General features: G+C 44.9%; 4 protein-coding genes across 4 annotated transcripts; 1 reads left to right on the plus strand and 3 right to left on the minus strand.

The window, feature by feature from the left end:
* Positions 1–528: 528 nt before the first annotated feature.
* PCYB_062610 (hypothetical protein) lies at positions 529–2,369 on the minus strand (the record flags this gene model as incomplete). Its single annotated transcript, XM_004221428.1, has 3 exons — positions 529–1,466; positions 1,691–1,954; positions 2,231–2,369. 3 exons carry the CDS (start codon positions 2,367–2,369, stop codon positions 529–531), a joined length of 1,341 nt encoding a protein of 446 aa, XP_004221476.1.
* A 605-nt stretch (positions 2,370–2,974) lies between these two features.
* On the minus strand, positions 2,975–5,351 carry PCYB_062620 (hypothetical protein; the record flags this gene model as incomplete). Its single annotated transcript, XM_004221429.1, has 4 exons — positions 5,302–5,351; positions 4,716–4,908; positions 3,488–4,530; positions 2,975–3,173 (listed from the first exon to the last, which is right to left on the minus strand). Coding segments are annotated over exons 1-4 (1,449 nt in total), but the record flags the coding sequence as incomplete, so codon positions are not given.
* Positions 5,352–6,004: 653 nt separating this feature from the next.
* PCYB_062630 (hypothetical protein) lies at positions 6,005–8,324 on the minus strand (the record flags this gene model as incomplete). The annotated part of the gene is made up of 2 exons (XM_004221430.1): positions 6,005–6,119; positions 6,364–8,324. 2 exons carry the CDS (start codon positions 8,322–8,324, stop codon positions 6,005–6,007), a joined length of 2,076 nt encoding a protein of 691 aa, XP_004221478.1.
* A 3,651-nt stretch (positions 8,325–11,975) lies between these two features.
* On the plus strand, positions 11,976–16,079 carry PCYB_062640 (asparagine-rich antigen; the record flags this gene model as incomplete). The annotated part of the gene is made up of 2 exons (XM_004221431.1): positions 11,976–15,388; positions 16,058–16,079. The coding sequence occupies 2 exons, from the start codon at positions 11,976–11,978 to the stop codon at positions 16,077–16,079; spliced, it is 3,435 nt and encodes a 1,144-aa protein (XP_004221479.1).
* Between the last annotated feature and the right edge of the window lie 695 nt (positions 16,080–16,774).

Genomic DNA, 16,774 nt, shown 5'->3' on the forward strand with positions numbered 1-16,774 from the left:
CTTCCTCCCAGAGTTGCAAATTTGTTTCCTAATTTTTTTTATCAATGTAAACAGATGTTGAAGCTTCTCTCTTTGTTTCCATTTTTTTTTTTTTTTTTTTTTTATCATTACAACTTAGTGAATTAAAAAATCGCTACAACTTTTTTTTTCCCCCCTTCGTCATGTCGAAGGGTCGTTTAAGGTATGCCCAACAGTAAAATGACATGAGCAGTTGCCGTTGTTGCAAAGGTTGCTTAGTGCTGAAGGTGTCCTAAGCGGAGCCACATTTTGTACTGAAAAAAATTCTCTTTCTTGTTTTAAAAATGGAAGAAAATTTTTCGTTCCTTTTGGTGTATTCAGGGGAACGTTGGGCGAGAAGGTCTCTCCCTCTGTCTCTCTCCCCGTCCATGTGCAAAACTGGGGAAGTGTTTTAAATAGGGGAGTTCATCACAAATAACCCTTCGCTGAGGTAGGAGTGTACTGTCCCCCCTGCTGTTTCAGTAATGCCGCTTGTCGAAAAGTGAGGAGCCCAAACTAATGGTTTGACGACTATGCATCCCACTTGAAATGGTCAGCAATGGTTAAGTAGAGAGTCTTATTAATGGTGCTATCCCTCTGCTCTTCATTCTTCTGTTTAGTACTAACATGTTTGGGGACCCCCCCAGTAGTCCTCTGTCCCCTGTTCACATCTCCCTTTTCCTCTTTCTGATTGGCTAGTGTTTCATACCCATAGTCGTAAAACATTTGGATCCAAATTCGGTGCGTAATATGGTGTCCACAGTTGACCAAGTACTCTGTTTTTTTAAAAATACAACTGCCATTGTATTTTTCGAGTACACGTAGCATACACTTGAGGTACTCGAGAAGAAGCAGAGTTAAAAATTTTCTAGATTTTCTGAAATGGCATATGTGCCACATTAACTCATCATCATTAACTATAAGTCTTTTGTAGTATTCCTCAACAAAATCGATAATAGAAATTTTTTCACTTTTTAGAAGAACTTCCACTCCCTTTGGTACGTTCGTAAGGTCACATGTGTGTGGAAGTGGGTTTTTATGTGTACAGGATGTTATCAATTTTTCAGTGAAGTAATCTAAGCTGATGTATACTTTTGAATCCATGGAGTCTTCTGAAATTACACAGAAGCTTTTATTTTTTTCGAACTCTTTGGTGACAGGTTGGTAATTCCTTCTGTCCACTGGTTTGAGGGTACCCGTTTTGCAAAAAAAATAATTGATCACATTTCTCCAGTAGTGGATATTGGTCTTTATTTCGTCATCCTTGAAGGATAAGGTGTGAAGTATTTTTCGGAGGTAGAGACTTACCACTTGGTTGTCTATTTTTGAGCACTCCTTCAGTTTCATCAACGTTTTATTGTCCACGAAGTTGAGGAGGTAGCTGATTAGGTTGTGCTTGACGAACAGGTTGGCTTGGTTTCTTTGGTAGAGGGTCTTGTGCAGGGCACAGTTCTCGGGGGGCGGGTTTCCTTCGGGGGGAGGCGCCGTGTAGAAAATTGTATGCAGGGGGAGATGCGGTGAATGCAGAGAAAGCGGTGAATGCAGAGAAAGCGGTGAATGCAGAGAAAGCGGCGAATGCAGAGAAGGCGCTGTGGAGCACTCCCTCTGTGTAGTATTCTGTGGGTTGTGCCGGGGTTGTACCAGCTCTGCATGCATGCCCCTCTGGGGCGCTCTTCTCCTCAGCACGCATTACCTATAATTTCCTTCAAGTACAAATCTATCTTTCCCTCGGCGCGCTTCGGAAACTTCCTTTTGATTATTTCCCTAACCGTTTTTAAAGCATTCTCCCGCTCGACCTTCTCCTCGTCTTGAGATTTCCGATTGGCCCTAAGGTACCGCTTCTTCTGGGTAGTGCCGTTTTCGATCTCCTTATCAGTCCTACACTTTAGGACCAAATTGATGTAGGTCGATTTGGACTCGATGAGGGCGTACAACTTTTTGTAAAAGCTTCCTTCTTCTGTGAGTTGGAAAGTGGAGAAAGAGGGGGGACGGGAAAAAAAAAAAAAGGCACTTTGGTGAAAAATACGGAAGGGGAAGGACTTAACTTAAATGGGAAAACTGAAAAGGGTAAGTTTTGTTTCCCCCCTTTTGCTGAGCGAGTCCAGACTGACGCTTCCATCACGGGGAGCAGACGCGGTCCACCTGGGGTGACCCTCGCGCAACTGTGGACGAAGTTGGCAACGCGCGCTTGCCCAGCCGCAGTCCCTACTTTTGCGACCTTAAACGTACATACTATTCACTACGGTGGCTTCTGCGTCCGTTTCCTCATCATCGTCGCACGCGTCGTCATCGCTGCTGTCCGGCCTGCCCCTGTGGTGCGATTTTTTCAAGCGAGATCTGTCATACAGACTTGCCTTCAACGCGGCGTTCATTCTGGTCACTTTTGTGTTAGTCAAGCTGGGTTCGCGGGGAAAGCAGACGCAGAGAAGGAGGAGGCAGAGAAGGAGGAGGCAGAGAAGGAGGAGGCAGAGAAGGAGGAGGCAGAGGGAGTGCTGTTGATGATCGCGTTCGTCACCGTGTTGGCCAACGCGTTGATCTCGCAACTTGGCTGAGGGATGTCAGAATGGTCAGGCAGAGTTGACTTCACTGGGCACTGCTTCGCGCCACCCCATTTGCGAAACGCGGGAAAATTAAAAAGAGAAGAAATGAAGTAAGTGTTCGCGCAGCAAAGTACCAAATGGGTAGTGTTGCCCTGGTTAGGTTGCCTAAACCTAGGTGCACACAGAGGGTGAAAAATTTTTGTGCATGCAGGGGAGGGGTGGAAATGTCGCCACGCTTCGCCAGCTTCGATCACTTCGCCCGTTTCGCCCAATTCGCCCGCTTCGACCACTTCGCCCAATTCGCCCGCTTCGATCACTTCGCCCAATTCGACCACTTCTCCCACTTCGCCCGCTTCTCACACCTTGCACACCTTGACCGCCTTCAAAAAAAAGCTATAACTGCAGCGTGACTATATTTGGCTCCATTGACTTGACCTGGTTCGGGAGTATAGCAATTTTCCGCACAGCCGAGTTGCCATGGGCGCTGATTTTTCTTTTGTAAATACAGTAGCATATAAGGATGCTGACCAAAATCGGGATGAAAATACACACGTATAGGGTATACAGCCCTCGGTAACCCAGCAGGCACATATCGCATTCGTCACTGTGTTCGAATTTGTCAAAGTTGATGATAGCCTGGGGGAAGAGAGGGAAAGAAGAATAAGAAAAAAAAAAAATTAGCAAAGTGGGGGAACCTATTCGGGGGGTAGTAAGGCTAGGGCCGTTCGCAATACAAGCTGTTATTATATCTTGGGGAGAAGACGCGCTTAAGACGTGGCAACAGGGGCGAGCAATTTCCCCCCCAGGGTGCGCCCCTTCCACATCCTCGCGCAGCTTCTCTGCTGGGTTGCTTCTCTGCTGCGCTGCTGCTCTGTTGCGCTGCTTCTCTTCTGGGATGCTTCTCTGCTGCGCTGCTGCTCTGCTATGCCGTGCCCGCTCTTTCCGCTTACGTCTCGCTCGAAGAGGAGGACGACCTCGTACATCTGCTGCGTGACGTTCATAATACGCTCGGCGATTTTCTCCGAGGCGATTTGGTTCTTGTTGTCCTCCGCCTTGTCAATGGACAGGTAGAGGAGCTTCTTGTTCGGCGTTAAGAGATCCAAAATTTTGAACAAAGTGTAGGTGCTGAATCCCCTGGAAAAAAAGCCTTGAAAAATGGGGGGCTGAGATTCTTTGGTGTAAATGCAAGAACCCATGATTTTTATTCTCTCTTTGTTGGAGTCCCAATTGGCAAAAAATATATCCTTTGGAAAAACCAAACTGTGGATCTGTTCTAGTATAACGTCCACAGAAGTGTCACTATTGACGAGCAGAATGAGACTTAGCGTTATGTCTTCATCAGGAGGAAGAGCCCCTTTTGTCATGTCCATATTCTGTGAATAAAGTGGTTCAAATTGAGCATCAGATTGACCAAAGAGTGATTCTGATGAGGAAGACATCACAGATTCATATATGATGGACTTATATATAAAATCAGAATCATGGTAGTGCATCCGTTTGGTATGACTCTCTATGTTGTACTGTTTTAAAATCCGTATTAAGATAATTCCTTCATTTATTTTTAAGTCATTTTTGTAGAATTCCTCCACTAAGGGGTAGAAGACACTCTCCATATTGTAACTCCTCGATTTCATCGTCCCCTTTTTCGTTTGTATATAAATAGGTATCACTTCTATATAGTGGAAATACTCCAACTCGTGAACTACTTGATAAAATAAAAATAAATTTAAGAAAATGAAAAAATTTCGAAGTAATCTCTTTCCATACTTATTTTTCAAATGTATCTCATCGTGCAGCTCTAGGATATTTTCTTCGTTTATTGATATGAAGTCATATTTGTCCGTCACTTTGAGGAAGATATTTATCTCCTTTTTGTATATATTGGAGACGTTCATGTTATGCTCGTTTATTTGCATCATGCAGAAGTTGAAGTAGTTGAGGGTCTTCCATAGGGCCTCCTGGATTTCCTGCGTATACAGCTTGGTAGTTATCTCTGCAGTGGGGGGTGGTCGTATGAGTAACCCACGTGAGGGGCGAACAGAGAGAGAGAGGGGGCAGCCAAGAAGGGAGTAGTTCCCACCCATGGGTAACACACATCTCTGCTCGGTCTGCCAAACGGTCGCGCGTTAGAAGCCTTCTTGAGAGGGTACCCCCAATAGGCGGCCTCTCCCATCGCACCTGCTTCCTCCAGCAAGAAAGGCACAACGGTCAGGTGCAGACTGATCTCCTCGACCGCGAAGATATTATTGGTGCATATGTCCAGCTCCAGATTGGACACACGGTTGAAGTTGAAGTCGGACAGCTTCAGCTCGTTGTACATTTCGAGAAAACCCATGTCGTAGTCCCTCATGTTCGCCTCTATTTCGGCCATCTAAGTGGGAGGAAGTGAATGGAGCAGCGAGTGCAGACGTGGGAAGAAGTGAATGGAGCAGCGAGTGCAGACGTGGGAAGAAGTGAATGAGGCAGAGGGTGGAGTGTCTGTTTGGCCCAGCGCAGGGAGTGCCCACTCCAACCACGCCTCCCTCGCACGTAGAATTACCGCGGTCACCAACAAATCCGTGAGGTCGAACTCGAAGAACAACCACAAATTTCTATCCTCCCTCTTCTGCTGCAACTGCTCCAAGTTTTGTTTCACGAGGAATATCTCCTTCCTGTATTTCTCATCTTCATATGACTCGAAAGCTTCTTGCGTTAGTGAACACCGCAATGCGTTGTACAGGTAGAGTATGGCGAAGTTTGAGAACCCCTTGGATTCATTCATCACGCCGAAGTTCCGCATGGTATGTCTGATTCTGTCCACGGAGAGGAGTTCCTCTTTAGGGAGGGAAAAGGTAGCGGTGGGTGAAGAGCCGGTGAGGTGCAGAGCTGGTGAGGTGCAGAGCTTTCCACTTTTTCCTTCATTTGCACATAAAAAAAATTAGTAACCATGTGGCCACATTTTACCCGTCTCACATACCGTTGATAATTCGCTTTGTAAAAAAAAGGCAAACCAAAAGGGAGCCATACACAAGGTAGAGTGCCTTCATAATTTCGCGCGTTGGGTTGATGGGGATTATCTACCTCCCGGCATGCGTAGGGGGGGGGCCGAGAGTAATGGGTAGGAAAAATAGCCCATACATATGCAGGGTTGGTTTAGAAACGGGGGGTATAAGACAAATGCCGCATGCCCTGGGCTGCGCCGGGGAGGAGGCAGGCAAAATGGGAAAAAAAAAAAAAAAAAAAATAAAAAAGGGGCAATCTGCATAAGCAACACAACATAGTGAAACATCCGTTTGGCGTTGCTCCTTCGAGCCAAGTTCACTTTAAAAAAAAAAAAAAAAAAAGGACAAATCTGCACATGATTAAATCCCCATGGGGCGTCGTTGTCCTTCTGTCCACGAAAGAGTGCGCACTAAGGGGTGGCGTTCCCATGTATACCATTCACGAAAACGTAAAAGCGAAACTGCGTCCCATTTTGCACGTCACTCCTAAGTCTTTTTCTGGTCATCCAACAAAAAAATGGTTGATATGTCTAGGTACATTTGCTTAAGTTCGTAGTTTACTGACCTTATCGTTTTTTCCTTCACGATGGGGATGAAGAAGCTGGTTAGGTGTGGGGGAGGGGGGAATGGACGAAGCGGGAATGAACGAAGCGGAAATGCGGAATGTCGGAAGGGCGTACGTGATAGAGCACTTAAGTGTGTAGAGAGAAAAAAAAATAAGCACACACATGGGAATATATTCAAATGGGGGGAAAAAAAATTATAAGGCTCCCTCCTGTGCACGTAAATTATAATTATCTTTGCGCAAACACCTTAGCTGGGTTGCGCTTCTTTTTTTGACTTACTAGTCGATAGGCTTTAGCTTGGAGACCATGTTCCTGTCCACTTCGTATAGGTTTTCCTTGGGGGAACTCGCCTGGGATGCGTTAAACAGCAGTTCCTCATCCGTGGGGAAGTGTGAACTTTCGTGCTCGCTCGCCTCCCGAAGGTCGTCATACACGTCTTCACAGAAGTCACACTTGTAAATCTTTTTGTAAGAGCAGCCTTCAAAGTTGTCAAGAGAGTCGTAGTAGTTTTTGTCACCCTTCACCCGTTCGTCGTCTAAGACGCGGTCGTGGTTATCGCCGTGCCCAGAGTGGTACTCTTCCCCGAGTGGTTCGCCGCCTAGCTCGCCGCTTAGATGGCCGCTTAGCTGGCCGCTTTGCTGTCCGCCAGGCTGACCCGTGAGGGAAAAGCCTTTCCGGTTGATGAGAACCCTGACGGGATTCTCCCCCCCCGCTGTGGGAGGAAACGACGCCGCAGATCGCATGGAGTACATCTGTGCAGCAGATATGATGCGGAAAACCTTTTGTAGAGAAATATCCTTCTTTATCTCAATTTTAATCAAATCGTCTGCTATACTTTGTGTCGATTTCTTACATATATAGTCGTACTTGGAGACAAAAGAGAGTACCTTTCCTATGGAAGTATTTGTAAGGTCATTAAAAATGAAAATATCAAAATTCAGTAGGTCAGTAGATATGTACTGATTTTCATATAAACTTGGAAATTTTCTTTTATCATCACAAATTAAACAAGACTTTAATTTAAGTGCATCTGTCCTCGAATTGATTCCTTCAATTTTGATGTAAAGAAACCCTACCTTTAGAGATTCTTTCACATCTACCACTTTAATTGGCAGAGGGTATGGATACGTATTCATAAATAAATATCTGTACATATTTTTCTTAAATCTGATATCGTTAAACGTTGTGAAGCTAACTACCTTTAGCCACCCTTGTAGTCCGTGTACTCCTACAATTTCTCCAATTACTGTGAATTCATTCATTATGGATTCTATCCTACTACTTTGGTTACTACTTGTGTAATTCTGGTCCGTTTTGTCGCTATTTTTTCTACCCAGGGTTGAGGTACTTTCTTTTTTATCCGTATCTATGGCTAGATCCAGCTCGTTGAGCCTATTCCGATCTGCATAATAGTTACTGATAAAAAATTCTGGCAGGTTGAGGTGCTCATTTTGTACTCCTTTTCTCATTCGATCTGTGAGGAGATCATCCTTAGATTCAATAGATGTGATGGGAGGAAATTCACTGTGGAGCAATCCCTTCGGATGAAGACATACCCCATTGTTCCCAGTTATCAATTCGCCTTCTGTTTTTTTTTTTATGTAACCTGCTTTGGAGTACTTGCTCCTTTTGTAATACTTGGTGTCCGTTAGGAAAATCCTCTCACATTCTTCTTCCTCTTTCTTCTCGGCTGACTCTACATGTTCGTTTGTTTTATTTGGAAGGCGCGGTTTCATGCATTCGTCTAGGGATATCTCGTGGTCTGCATCTTTTGGATCACACTGTTCATTAGATGAGAACACTTGGATGGAACGGGGAAGGTGGTACCTTCCTCGGAATCGATTTACATGCTGCCTATTCGGACGAGCTGTCTGATCTCTTTGGTTCGTTTTACCTATATGTGTAGCTACACGAATGAATAGGAAGGAGACTCTCTTCTCCACCCTGTTCCTTCTATCGCATTCGTCATGAAGGCCATATCTTTGCCCTGACAACTCATTTTTTTTACGTCTCGCGGTGAGTCTTCTGCGGAGGGGGGTATATTTTCCGGAGGGCTTCTTAACGACGCTATTGGGGATGAAGTATTCGGTGCAGGCATACCCCCCTTTTGCCGTGGCTTCTTTGCATGAGACTCCATTCCATGTGGCTCCTTTCCATGCGAAGGGAAGCCAACATCTGGCTAGCTCCGTCAGTGTCAGAACTGCGATAACCTTTTTCAGCCTTGACAAGCATCTTTTCATTTATATATTTCGCGTGAACGGCAAAAGTGGGGGGAGGAGCGGGTGTATCACTCTAATGCGGGCCCTTATGAGGACCTTATGCGGACCTTATGCGGGCCCTGCGCGAGGAGCCATTCAAACTGTACCACTACGACAGCTGCATATACTGCTGCCGCCTGAACGTGTGAAGATGGAACATGCTACATTCGTCACTCGTTCGGCGTGGTATATATTTTTTTTTTTGGCTTAAACTGTGTTTTCATTTGGCAGGGGCGTACACAGAGTAGGGATGAAAATCTGAAGGAGGGGTAAAGAGAAGAGGAGGGGTGCCCAATTCGGTCCTCTTTCGTCAAGGCTTCTTGTATGAATCGCAAATATGTAGTTTTTCACTCCCTCCATTTCATCCTATCCAAGTATATGTCGCAGCGCTCAATCGGTACAGCGTCAAATGAAGAGATAAGATAACGCGGAAAAAAAATTCACCAACCTGAATGGGTGATGAATGGACCGTTTTTTTCTCATTAGTTGCAAAAAATTTAATTTTATTTTTTAAGTGAGAAGGTGTGAATTAATTTCGCTACTACGCTGTAAAGCGTGACGGTGCGCATTTGTTGGAAGCGAGTGTGACCGGAAGAACAAGCCTCGTTCGTCTTAAGACTGACGTGTTGTTTGATCATTCGCGTGTTTCGCTAATTGGCCTTATGTGTGTATAAGCTAGCCGGTGAAGAGCAACATCCGAATGTTCGACGCCAAAAAGAGCCACTCATCCCATGTCTCGTATGCAGACAAACGAAACACACATTCGACATACCCTGATGTGGTGATGCATAACCGAACGGTACATCCTTTTTTTAAAACAGAAGGGAAAGCATGGTGGTAAAAAAAATTGAGCAATGCGAAGTTTACAGAGTCCAATACACATGCTGCTTTTGTGTGATGAGCAAAATATGTGTAGGCCACGGTAGAGTCTTCCTTGACATTCTCCCCGGGTAGGCAACAGCGGTTGTGCTGTGCTTCACATAGGAGAGGGGTACCACGTGGTGGAATCATCATTGCATAAAATTTATGAATACGCCAAGTGTCACAGGAACTTAGCAAATTCGTGAAGCCACCCTTTTATGAGCAATTATGATGAGGATCTCCTCCCAAGCCCAAATCTATTGCAATCCCATGTAGCTTTTTATCTCCTGACTGATTTGCCTATACACGTTTGCCGTGCAGCGTTACCTTCAATTTCCCCTTAGCATTTCTTTTTCTCATTTTGCGCATCGCTTGGGGGAAAGACTACGTTTGGTCATGCCATGCCATAAGTGTGCAGTGTGTATCATGTTTTTTTTTGGCCTGAGTTTATTTAGGCGTTCTCCTGGCCGTTTTTTTTTTTTTCTTTTTTTCCTTTTCATATGGTTATTAAAGCTGCAGATGAACCGACTGCACATTGGAGGCAAAAAAGAAAAAAAAGAGCTGATAAGGAACAGGGTGGGAAAAAATAAAAATGCTTCAAGCTTAGGGATGCAAGAAAATGGTCAAGTCGTTATATATTCATATGCGTGATCGAGTGAGCGAACGAGCATACGTGACGTAGGTTAGCTAGAAATATGTGTACAGGCCTCCCGCCAGTGGCTACAAAAAAAAGGCGTTTTTTTTTTTTCTTCTTCCTCATCTTCCCATTGAGGGGAACACCTCCCTGTCAGCATACGTATGCATGCATACCATTTGCATACAATTGTGCGTGTTCACCACCATCGTGCATACGCACATAGGCGCATAGGAGCACACGTGTTTGCGCCATGGCATTGTATACATAAGCTTCCCGACATTAAGATAGGTCTCACATTTTGGAGTCATTTATTTTTTGCGTTCCATTTGGCCGCTTTTCTTCTCGCGTTTGGATTTATCGCTTTTTTTTTTTCGTTTTACGTTTTGGGGGCTTTTCCTCTTTCTACGCGTCGTACATCGCGCGTCCCGTTTTAATTTCGCGCTTTTTCCATTTCCAAAGGTGACAGGTATGCATACAATAATACAAGTGCGTACATATGATGATACCGTTTTTTTTTTCCCTCCACCGTTAATTTCTTTTTTTTTTTTTTTGCCAGTTTTTTTTCCCTTTTGTTGAATCGAACAAGGTCTACTTAATGGTACATACGAATTAGTTTTGCAGGATTGGCATTATGTATCATTTGAGGAATATGCGGAGTTCTCATTTAAGGACGAAATAAATGCTACTTTGTTTGTAAACCCTCATTTACGCGTTTTAGCGTTTGTGCGTTTATGGATGAATCATGCGTTTTTTTTTTTTTTTGCGTTTTCACTTTATCATTCTATTACTTTTTCATTTTTTTACTTTATCATTTTTTTACTCTATCATTTTTTTACTCATTATTTTTTTTTACTTTTTCGTTTTTTTGCTCTTTATTCCTTTTACTTTTTCTTTTTTTTGCTCTTTATTTTTTTACTTTTTCATTTTTTTGCTCTTTATTTTTTTACTTTTTCATTTTTTTGCTCTTTATTTTCCCCCTTTGATATAATTTAAATAGACCCTCGACAATCACCCATTCGAATTTCTTTCCCCCCTTCCTTTTTGCTTTTTCCATTTCCTTTTTTTTTTGTCATTTTTTTTTTTTCACGACGTTCGAGCTTAGTTAATTCATTAAAGAGCTCCCCCCCCCTCCTTCTCTTCCCCTTTAGCAGCATATATGCATAAGCATGTGTTCGTATGAGCGCACGAACGAATGACGGCGCGTTTGTTCGCATCAGCATACGTACGTTTGAGCGTATGGGCGTACACTTATCGTGATAAGTAAATTTATATACGGTATGCATTATACGGCATATGTAATTATGCTCTGCGGATTTTCCCCCTTTTCCCTTTTTTTTTTTTAACCTTACGCTACGCAACATTTAATGTAAGCGCTCCTTTTGATGCGCCCTTTTCCATTTCACCGTGCTGCCACGTATAGCTGCGTTGCTTTTGCAATATCATTTTGGGGAGTTTTTTTTTTTTTTTAACCCCTACCTTTCTTTCCCAGTCAAGTAATTAAAGCCCGCGACTGCAGCTGCTGTAGGTAGTTGCACTCCACGCGGACATGCGTATGCAAAACTGTTTTACGCATACCCGTGCGTGCATGTATGAACTCGTATCGTAATCTGTCGTGCGAGGAGAAAACATGAACGCCTTGCTGTTTGCATTCTTTTGTGCATTGTGTACACCCCGTTTTATTGCCTTTTAGCCCTTTTCACCCCCTTTATTCCTTTTTTTTTTATTTGTTATCACCCTTTTAATTTGAACGTGTGTGTGAAGTTGTACGTGCTCCCCCCCCAGCGCTGGGGCATCGTGTATATGAGTGTGTATGTATCTGTTGGCGTGTGTATACCTACAGAGTAGCACGCACTCGTGCGAGGAGATATGAACACGCGCACACAGTATCTCCTACTTGTACGAGGAGGCCAGTACACCCACGTATAATCTCCCTCTTGTACGAGGGGGTCAGCACATCCACGTATAATCTCCCACTTGTGCGAGGGGGTCAGCACACCCACGTATAATCTCCCACGTGTGCGAGGGGATCAGGACACCCACGTGTCTGATTGTACACCTTTCCCTCCTTTGTGCCTACGCGGGCGTACTTATATGCGTTCCAGCCCGTGTACGGCTTAAATTTCCATTTACACAAAATGAAAAAAAAAAATATCGCGGCGGCCACTAGCTACGGCAAGGTGAAAAGCCGTGTGAACCGTTATGATATGAATGGTTCCTACAATTTTAATGAGTCCAAGAATGGTGGGAAGGTGCCAGGAGGAGGTACTCCGGGGGATGGGAAGAAGAGTCGGGCGGAGGCGCCCCCCGCCGGTAAGGCCGCCAATAGCGCAGCCAATAGTGCAGCGAATAGCGCCGCGGTGAGTAGCCTCCAGAATAGCACTCATAACAGCACTCATAACAGCACTCATAGCAGCACTCATAACAACACGCATAGCAGCACCCAGAACAGTGGCGGAGGAAACCCCCACCATGCGCAGGCGGTAAAGTATGCGAAGAACGCCTATCCGTATGATTACAACGCGTACGGCCCCAAGAAAGTTGGAGAGTACAAGGAGAAAATGAAAGGTTCCATGAAGGGTGCAGGTCATGGGGGTGATAGTGGTGCACACGGTGAGGGGAGGAGTAGTCAGGTGGCCACGAACAACGCAGGTGCCCCGGATAGTAAGGCTAATCGTGAAGCAACAGCGTTTAAACCTATTGCAGGTGGTACAAAAGGGAATGGGGATAATAATGCGAATGGGGTTAACGCCATTGGGGTGAACCCTAGTGGAACCAATTTGAGTCACGCAAATGGAGGCAGAAGCCAAAATACTGGAAGGAAAGGAAACAAAGAAGAAAATCTAAACGAAGAAGTCAGTCTGTTGAGGGAAAAAATATGTTTTAAAATGCTCAAAAGCATAGATATATACATCACAGAAATAATCATGAAGTCTTCATTTGTGACAGTGTACAAAATGAAGGAAGATGAACTAAAATGGGTTCGAGCGGATATTGAAGGTTTCCTTTACATCGTTAGGAGATCCATAAAGCCAACGTATCGACTAATAATTACAAATAAAAAAAATGAAAACCATTTAGTACAGGACATCCACGGACGTATCAATTTATCCACAGATCAAAATTACATTTTTTATCGAGTACATAATGAAGAGAGTAACTTAAAGAGTACCTACAGCTTGTGGTTTTATAGCACCGAGGAAAAGGAGAAAATATATAGTATGCTGAGAGAGTTAGTGGACAAAGGGGCGGGTGCTCCATCCGTCAGTGGTACCGCTAACCTGGGAACCTCTGACATTAGCACCGTTGCGAATGGTACCAATGTAGGCTATATACACAGTAAAAATATTAACTTTATTCTGTCCAAAGGGGAAAGTGGCGTTAATGAGGGAGCTCCCATAGCAGGAATCACTACAGGAGGAGGAATTGTTGGGGCGAAACCGAACGATTCTTCGTCAAAGAATATGCTAATGAATGGAGACGACGAGGAGCTTCTCAAGGGAGGGAAAAACCACGTAGGGATGGTCAGCGGAGGGGACAACAACGTGCAGAGAAAGGCAAATGCAAAGAACGTCATCCCTATGATGGCATCAGACAGTGGAAGGGATAACGATTATGAAAGGAATTTTGAATTGATGGGGAATAATAAGATAGAGAATTTATGTGCAAAGATGAACTTGCCTTTAGGTGAGGGTGGTCATATACCCCCAGGAGCTGCCAACGCTATTTATGGGAATTATTTGAAGAACTTATATAAGGCTAGTGGGGGTGCAAGTGGAGGAGTGAATGGGATGGAGGCCATTGGACAGAGAAGCAAAATGAAGGATGGGCCTGGGGAGGAAGGCCTCGCTGGATGCGATTCGAACGTGAAAGGGGTGACGCAACAAAACAACGTCGATTTTAATGACAAGGTGGGAAGGAAATTGCTCTACCTCATTAAGGGGCTGCCCATGGAAGGTGAAAGGGCCGTCGAAAGGGGCGTCGAGAGGGGCGGCGAAAAGGGAAGCGATAATTTGAAAAAGCTACCAGGGTACGATTTTTACGAGGGTAGAAAGAGCGAAGATATGCCAAGGAGTGTTGGAGGTGGAACGAACAACCTTGTTGTGGACCCCAAGGGAGGAGGTGGTGGAGGGGGAGGCGGCTACCCGAATGACAAGGGCAGCGCCATTTCCGGGGGAGAAGCCATCATGAACCTATTGGGGTTGAGCAAGAACGGCGACGTGAAGGAGGACGAGGTGGAGGATAAGAAGAAGAAAAAGAAGAAGAAGGGTGCAAGTGGGGAGGTACCCGCCGGTGGGGGTGCAAATGGAAGTGAAGTTGCGCGTGTAAATGCGAGTGTGAGTGCGAATGCCAATATGAACGCCGTTGCTAGCGGTGATAGTGCAGGAATGGCTCAGATCAGTAACTCGCTTGGCGCCAAAGAGTTCGAAGTCAACATGCAAAAGAGAGGGCTGCAGCTTAGGGAGATGCAGCTGAGGGAGTTGCAGTTTAGGGAAATGCAACTCAGGGAGATGCAGCTCAGGGGGATGCAGATGAATGGGATGGCCATGAATGGGATGGCGATGAATGGAATGCCAATTAACGGAATGGCGATGAGTGGAATGCCAATTAACGGAATGGCGATGAATGGAATGCCAATTAACGGAATGGCGATGAATGGGGTTCCCATTAATGGGCTGCCCCCTAACGGGATAACTCCTAACGGGATAACTCCTAACGGGGTTCCGCCTAATGGGGTTCCGCCCAACGGGATGCAGATGAATCACCCCCAAGGGAACGACCTGCAGATGCTCCCCCTCCCCGCGGAAGAGATGAACAACGGGAAGGCCATGAAGTACGCAAAGGGGAAATCAGACTGCAGTGAAGAACCCATAAGCAACAATCACCAGATGGAGAAAGCCTACCTCGATAGATCGTCATTTCAGAACAACTCTATCGAAAGTCTGCACAGCAAAGAAGTCGAAGTGAGTAATGGAAGCATGGACGATGAGAAAAATATGACCAATGCTTTGCTTGATATTATTAAGCAAAAAGCAGACCGAGCGAACCAGGTGCAGGGGGTTGTTGATGGTGTAAATAATCACGGGGGTCATGATGGCCTGAACGAGTTCAACACAGATTCGTATGACATGCTGTTGAAGATGCAGAGCGTGGGTGGAAGTGGAGAGAGGAGGGCTAAGAGTGGCCATCGAGTGACCAACCGGATGGGCAGTCATGTTGGGAGCCAAATGGGAAGTCACCTCGGAAGCCATCTCGGTAGTCACCTCGGAAGTCACCTCGGGAGTCACCTCGACAACCGCAGCCACAACGGCCCATTTGATGAGGGCGAAATGCCAAGGAGGAATAACCACCCTGGGTACAGCCCCCACGATAAGCAGCTGCTCAAGTATGAAGACGAGAGGACGGACAGCTACAGCGCTGTGGAGGACTACAAAAACAGGAGCATCCTTCTGAGCAGGAACACCATCCATAACGTAATCAAGGAGACTTTACAGTCGGACGAGTTTGTTAATTTGTTGTGGAAAAAGTTGGTAACGAGCAAAAATATTATGTTAATTTTTTTTTTTCAACGTACAAATGGTAGCTCGCCCTGTTCGAGCGTCCAGGTGTGTTTTGCACGTGCGTGTCTGTGTTGGTCGTTTGGATTATTTTGTCCCCCGTAGGTCACTCAAATTACGTTATTCTCAAACCATTTTAGTCTGTTTTGCTCCTCTTCATTTTAATGCAATTTATTACCCTTTTTTTTTTTCATTTCGTTGTGTGCCATTTTTTCCACCCTACTCCCCTTTTTAATTGCCACTCCGCGGGGTGTAACAGACATACCACGCGCATCACTCTTTTTTTTTTTTTTTTCATCAAACGTTGAGTTATGCCAGTGTATATACATAGGACAAGACGTATGTCCGCTCATATCCACCTCCGACGTGTCCCACATGATCCATGCCTGCATACATGTGTACACGCGCAGTTTACGAAAGTGCCCACTTCCCTTTTTAAGTAAACATGGAGGGCCCATTTGCGCACATCACGATGTGCTACCCACCCATAGCGCTTCAGCGCCTGTGTTGCGTTTGCGTTTACGGCTGCGTTTTACCACGACCTTTATTTTTGCGTTTTTTTTTTTTTTTTTTGCGATGTATTATCCCCCCACCAACACACAAACAGATGAACACCCTCGCCATGCCGCAGATTGTTCCTTTTTGTTTCACCCATTTTTCAGTTTAAAATTCCACCATGTGTGAATTACCCAATTTGAATTTAATCCTCGTGAAACGAAGAAATATGAGCCAAGTGGGCAAGATGTCCCACACGTGGGATGCAAAATTTTGCAACTTAAAGATGCCCCTTTTTTTTTTAACTTCACTCTGTCCGTGTAGGGCAGACGCTTTTTGGGGGGACAATAAAAAGCAGTGATGAAGTATACCCCTACATACCCTGTACTTTGGGAGCATTCACCTGGTTGTAAATGTTAAGTTTTTTCTGTTTTGCTCACGTAGAGTCATGGTAAGTCATATAATGGTATTCTGCGGCCACTTTGTTAATTTTTTTTTTTTTTTTTTTTGCACAAATGAGGGGTGCAGAAGTTTGAAGAGATGAAGTGAAGTGAGCAATTATCCTGGCTCCCACTGTCGAACGGATGGCGACACGTCTCTATTCAGGTGAATCCCCCATATGCGGACAGTAGCACATATAAGGTACATTTTGCAACAAAGGAGGGATGAGGATGAATGTATATTCTCCACTGCCTTTTTTGCTAAGCTGACTTGTGCAGACACAAATCTGTTCACAAGCGATTGACACCTGTTGCATGACCAAATGTGTATGAAGCTTGCTTGCGTTTTTACTTAAATCTAACCTGTTCGGTTACTATGGGGTGGAGTGCCCCACGTTTTTTTGTTTTAAAAGGATTGCCTCTTTTCTGGGTTGGTTTTTGTGC

The sequence above is a fragment of the Plasmodium cynomolgi genome, chromosome 6, assembly GCF_000321355.1.
Source record: "Plasmodium cynomolgi strain B DNA, chromosome 6, whole genome shotgun sequence".
Taxonomy (NCBI): domain Eukaryota; phylum Apicomplexa; class Aconoidasida; order Haemosporida; family Plasmodiidae; genus Plasmodium; species Plasmodium cynomolgi.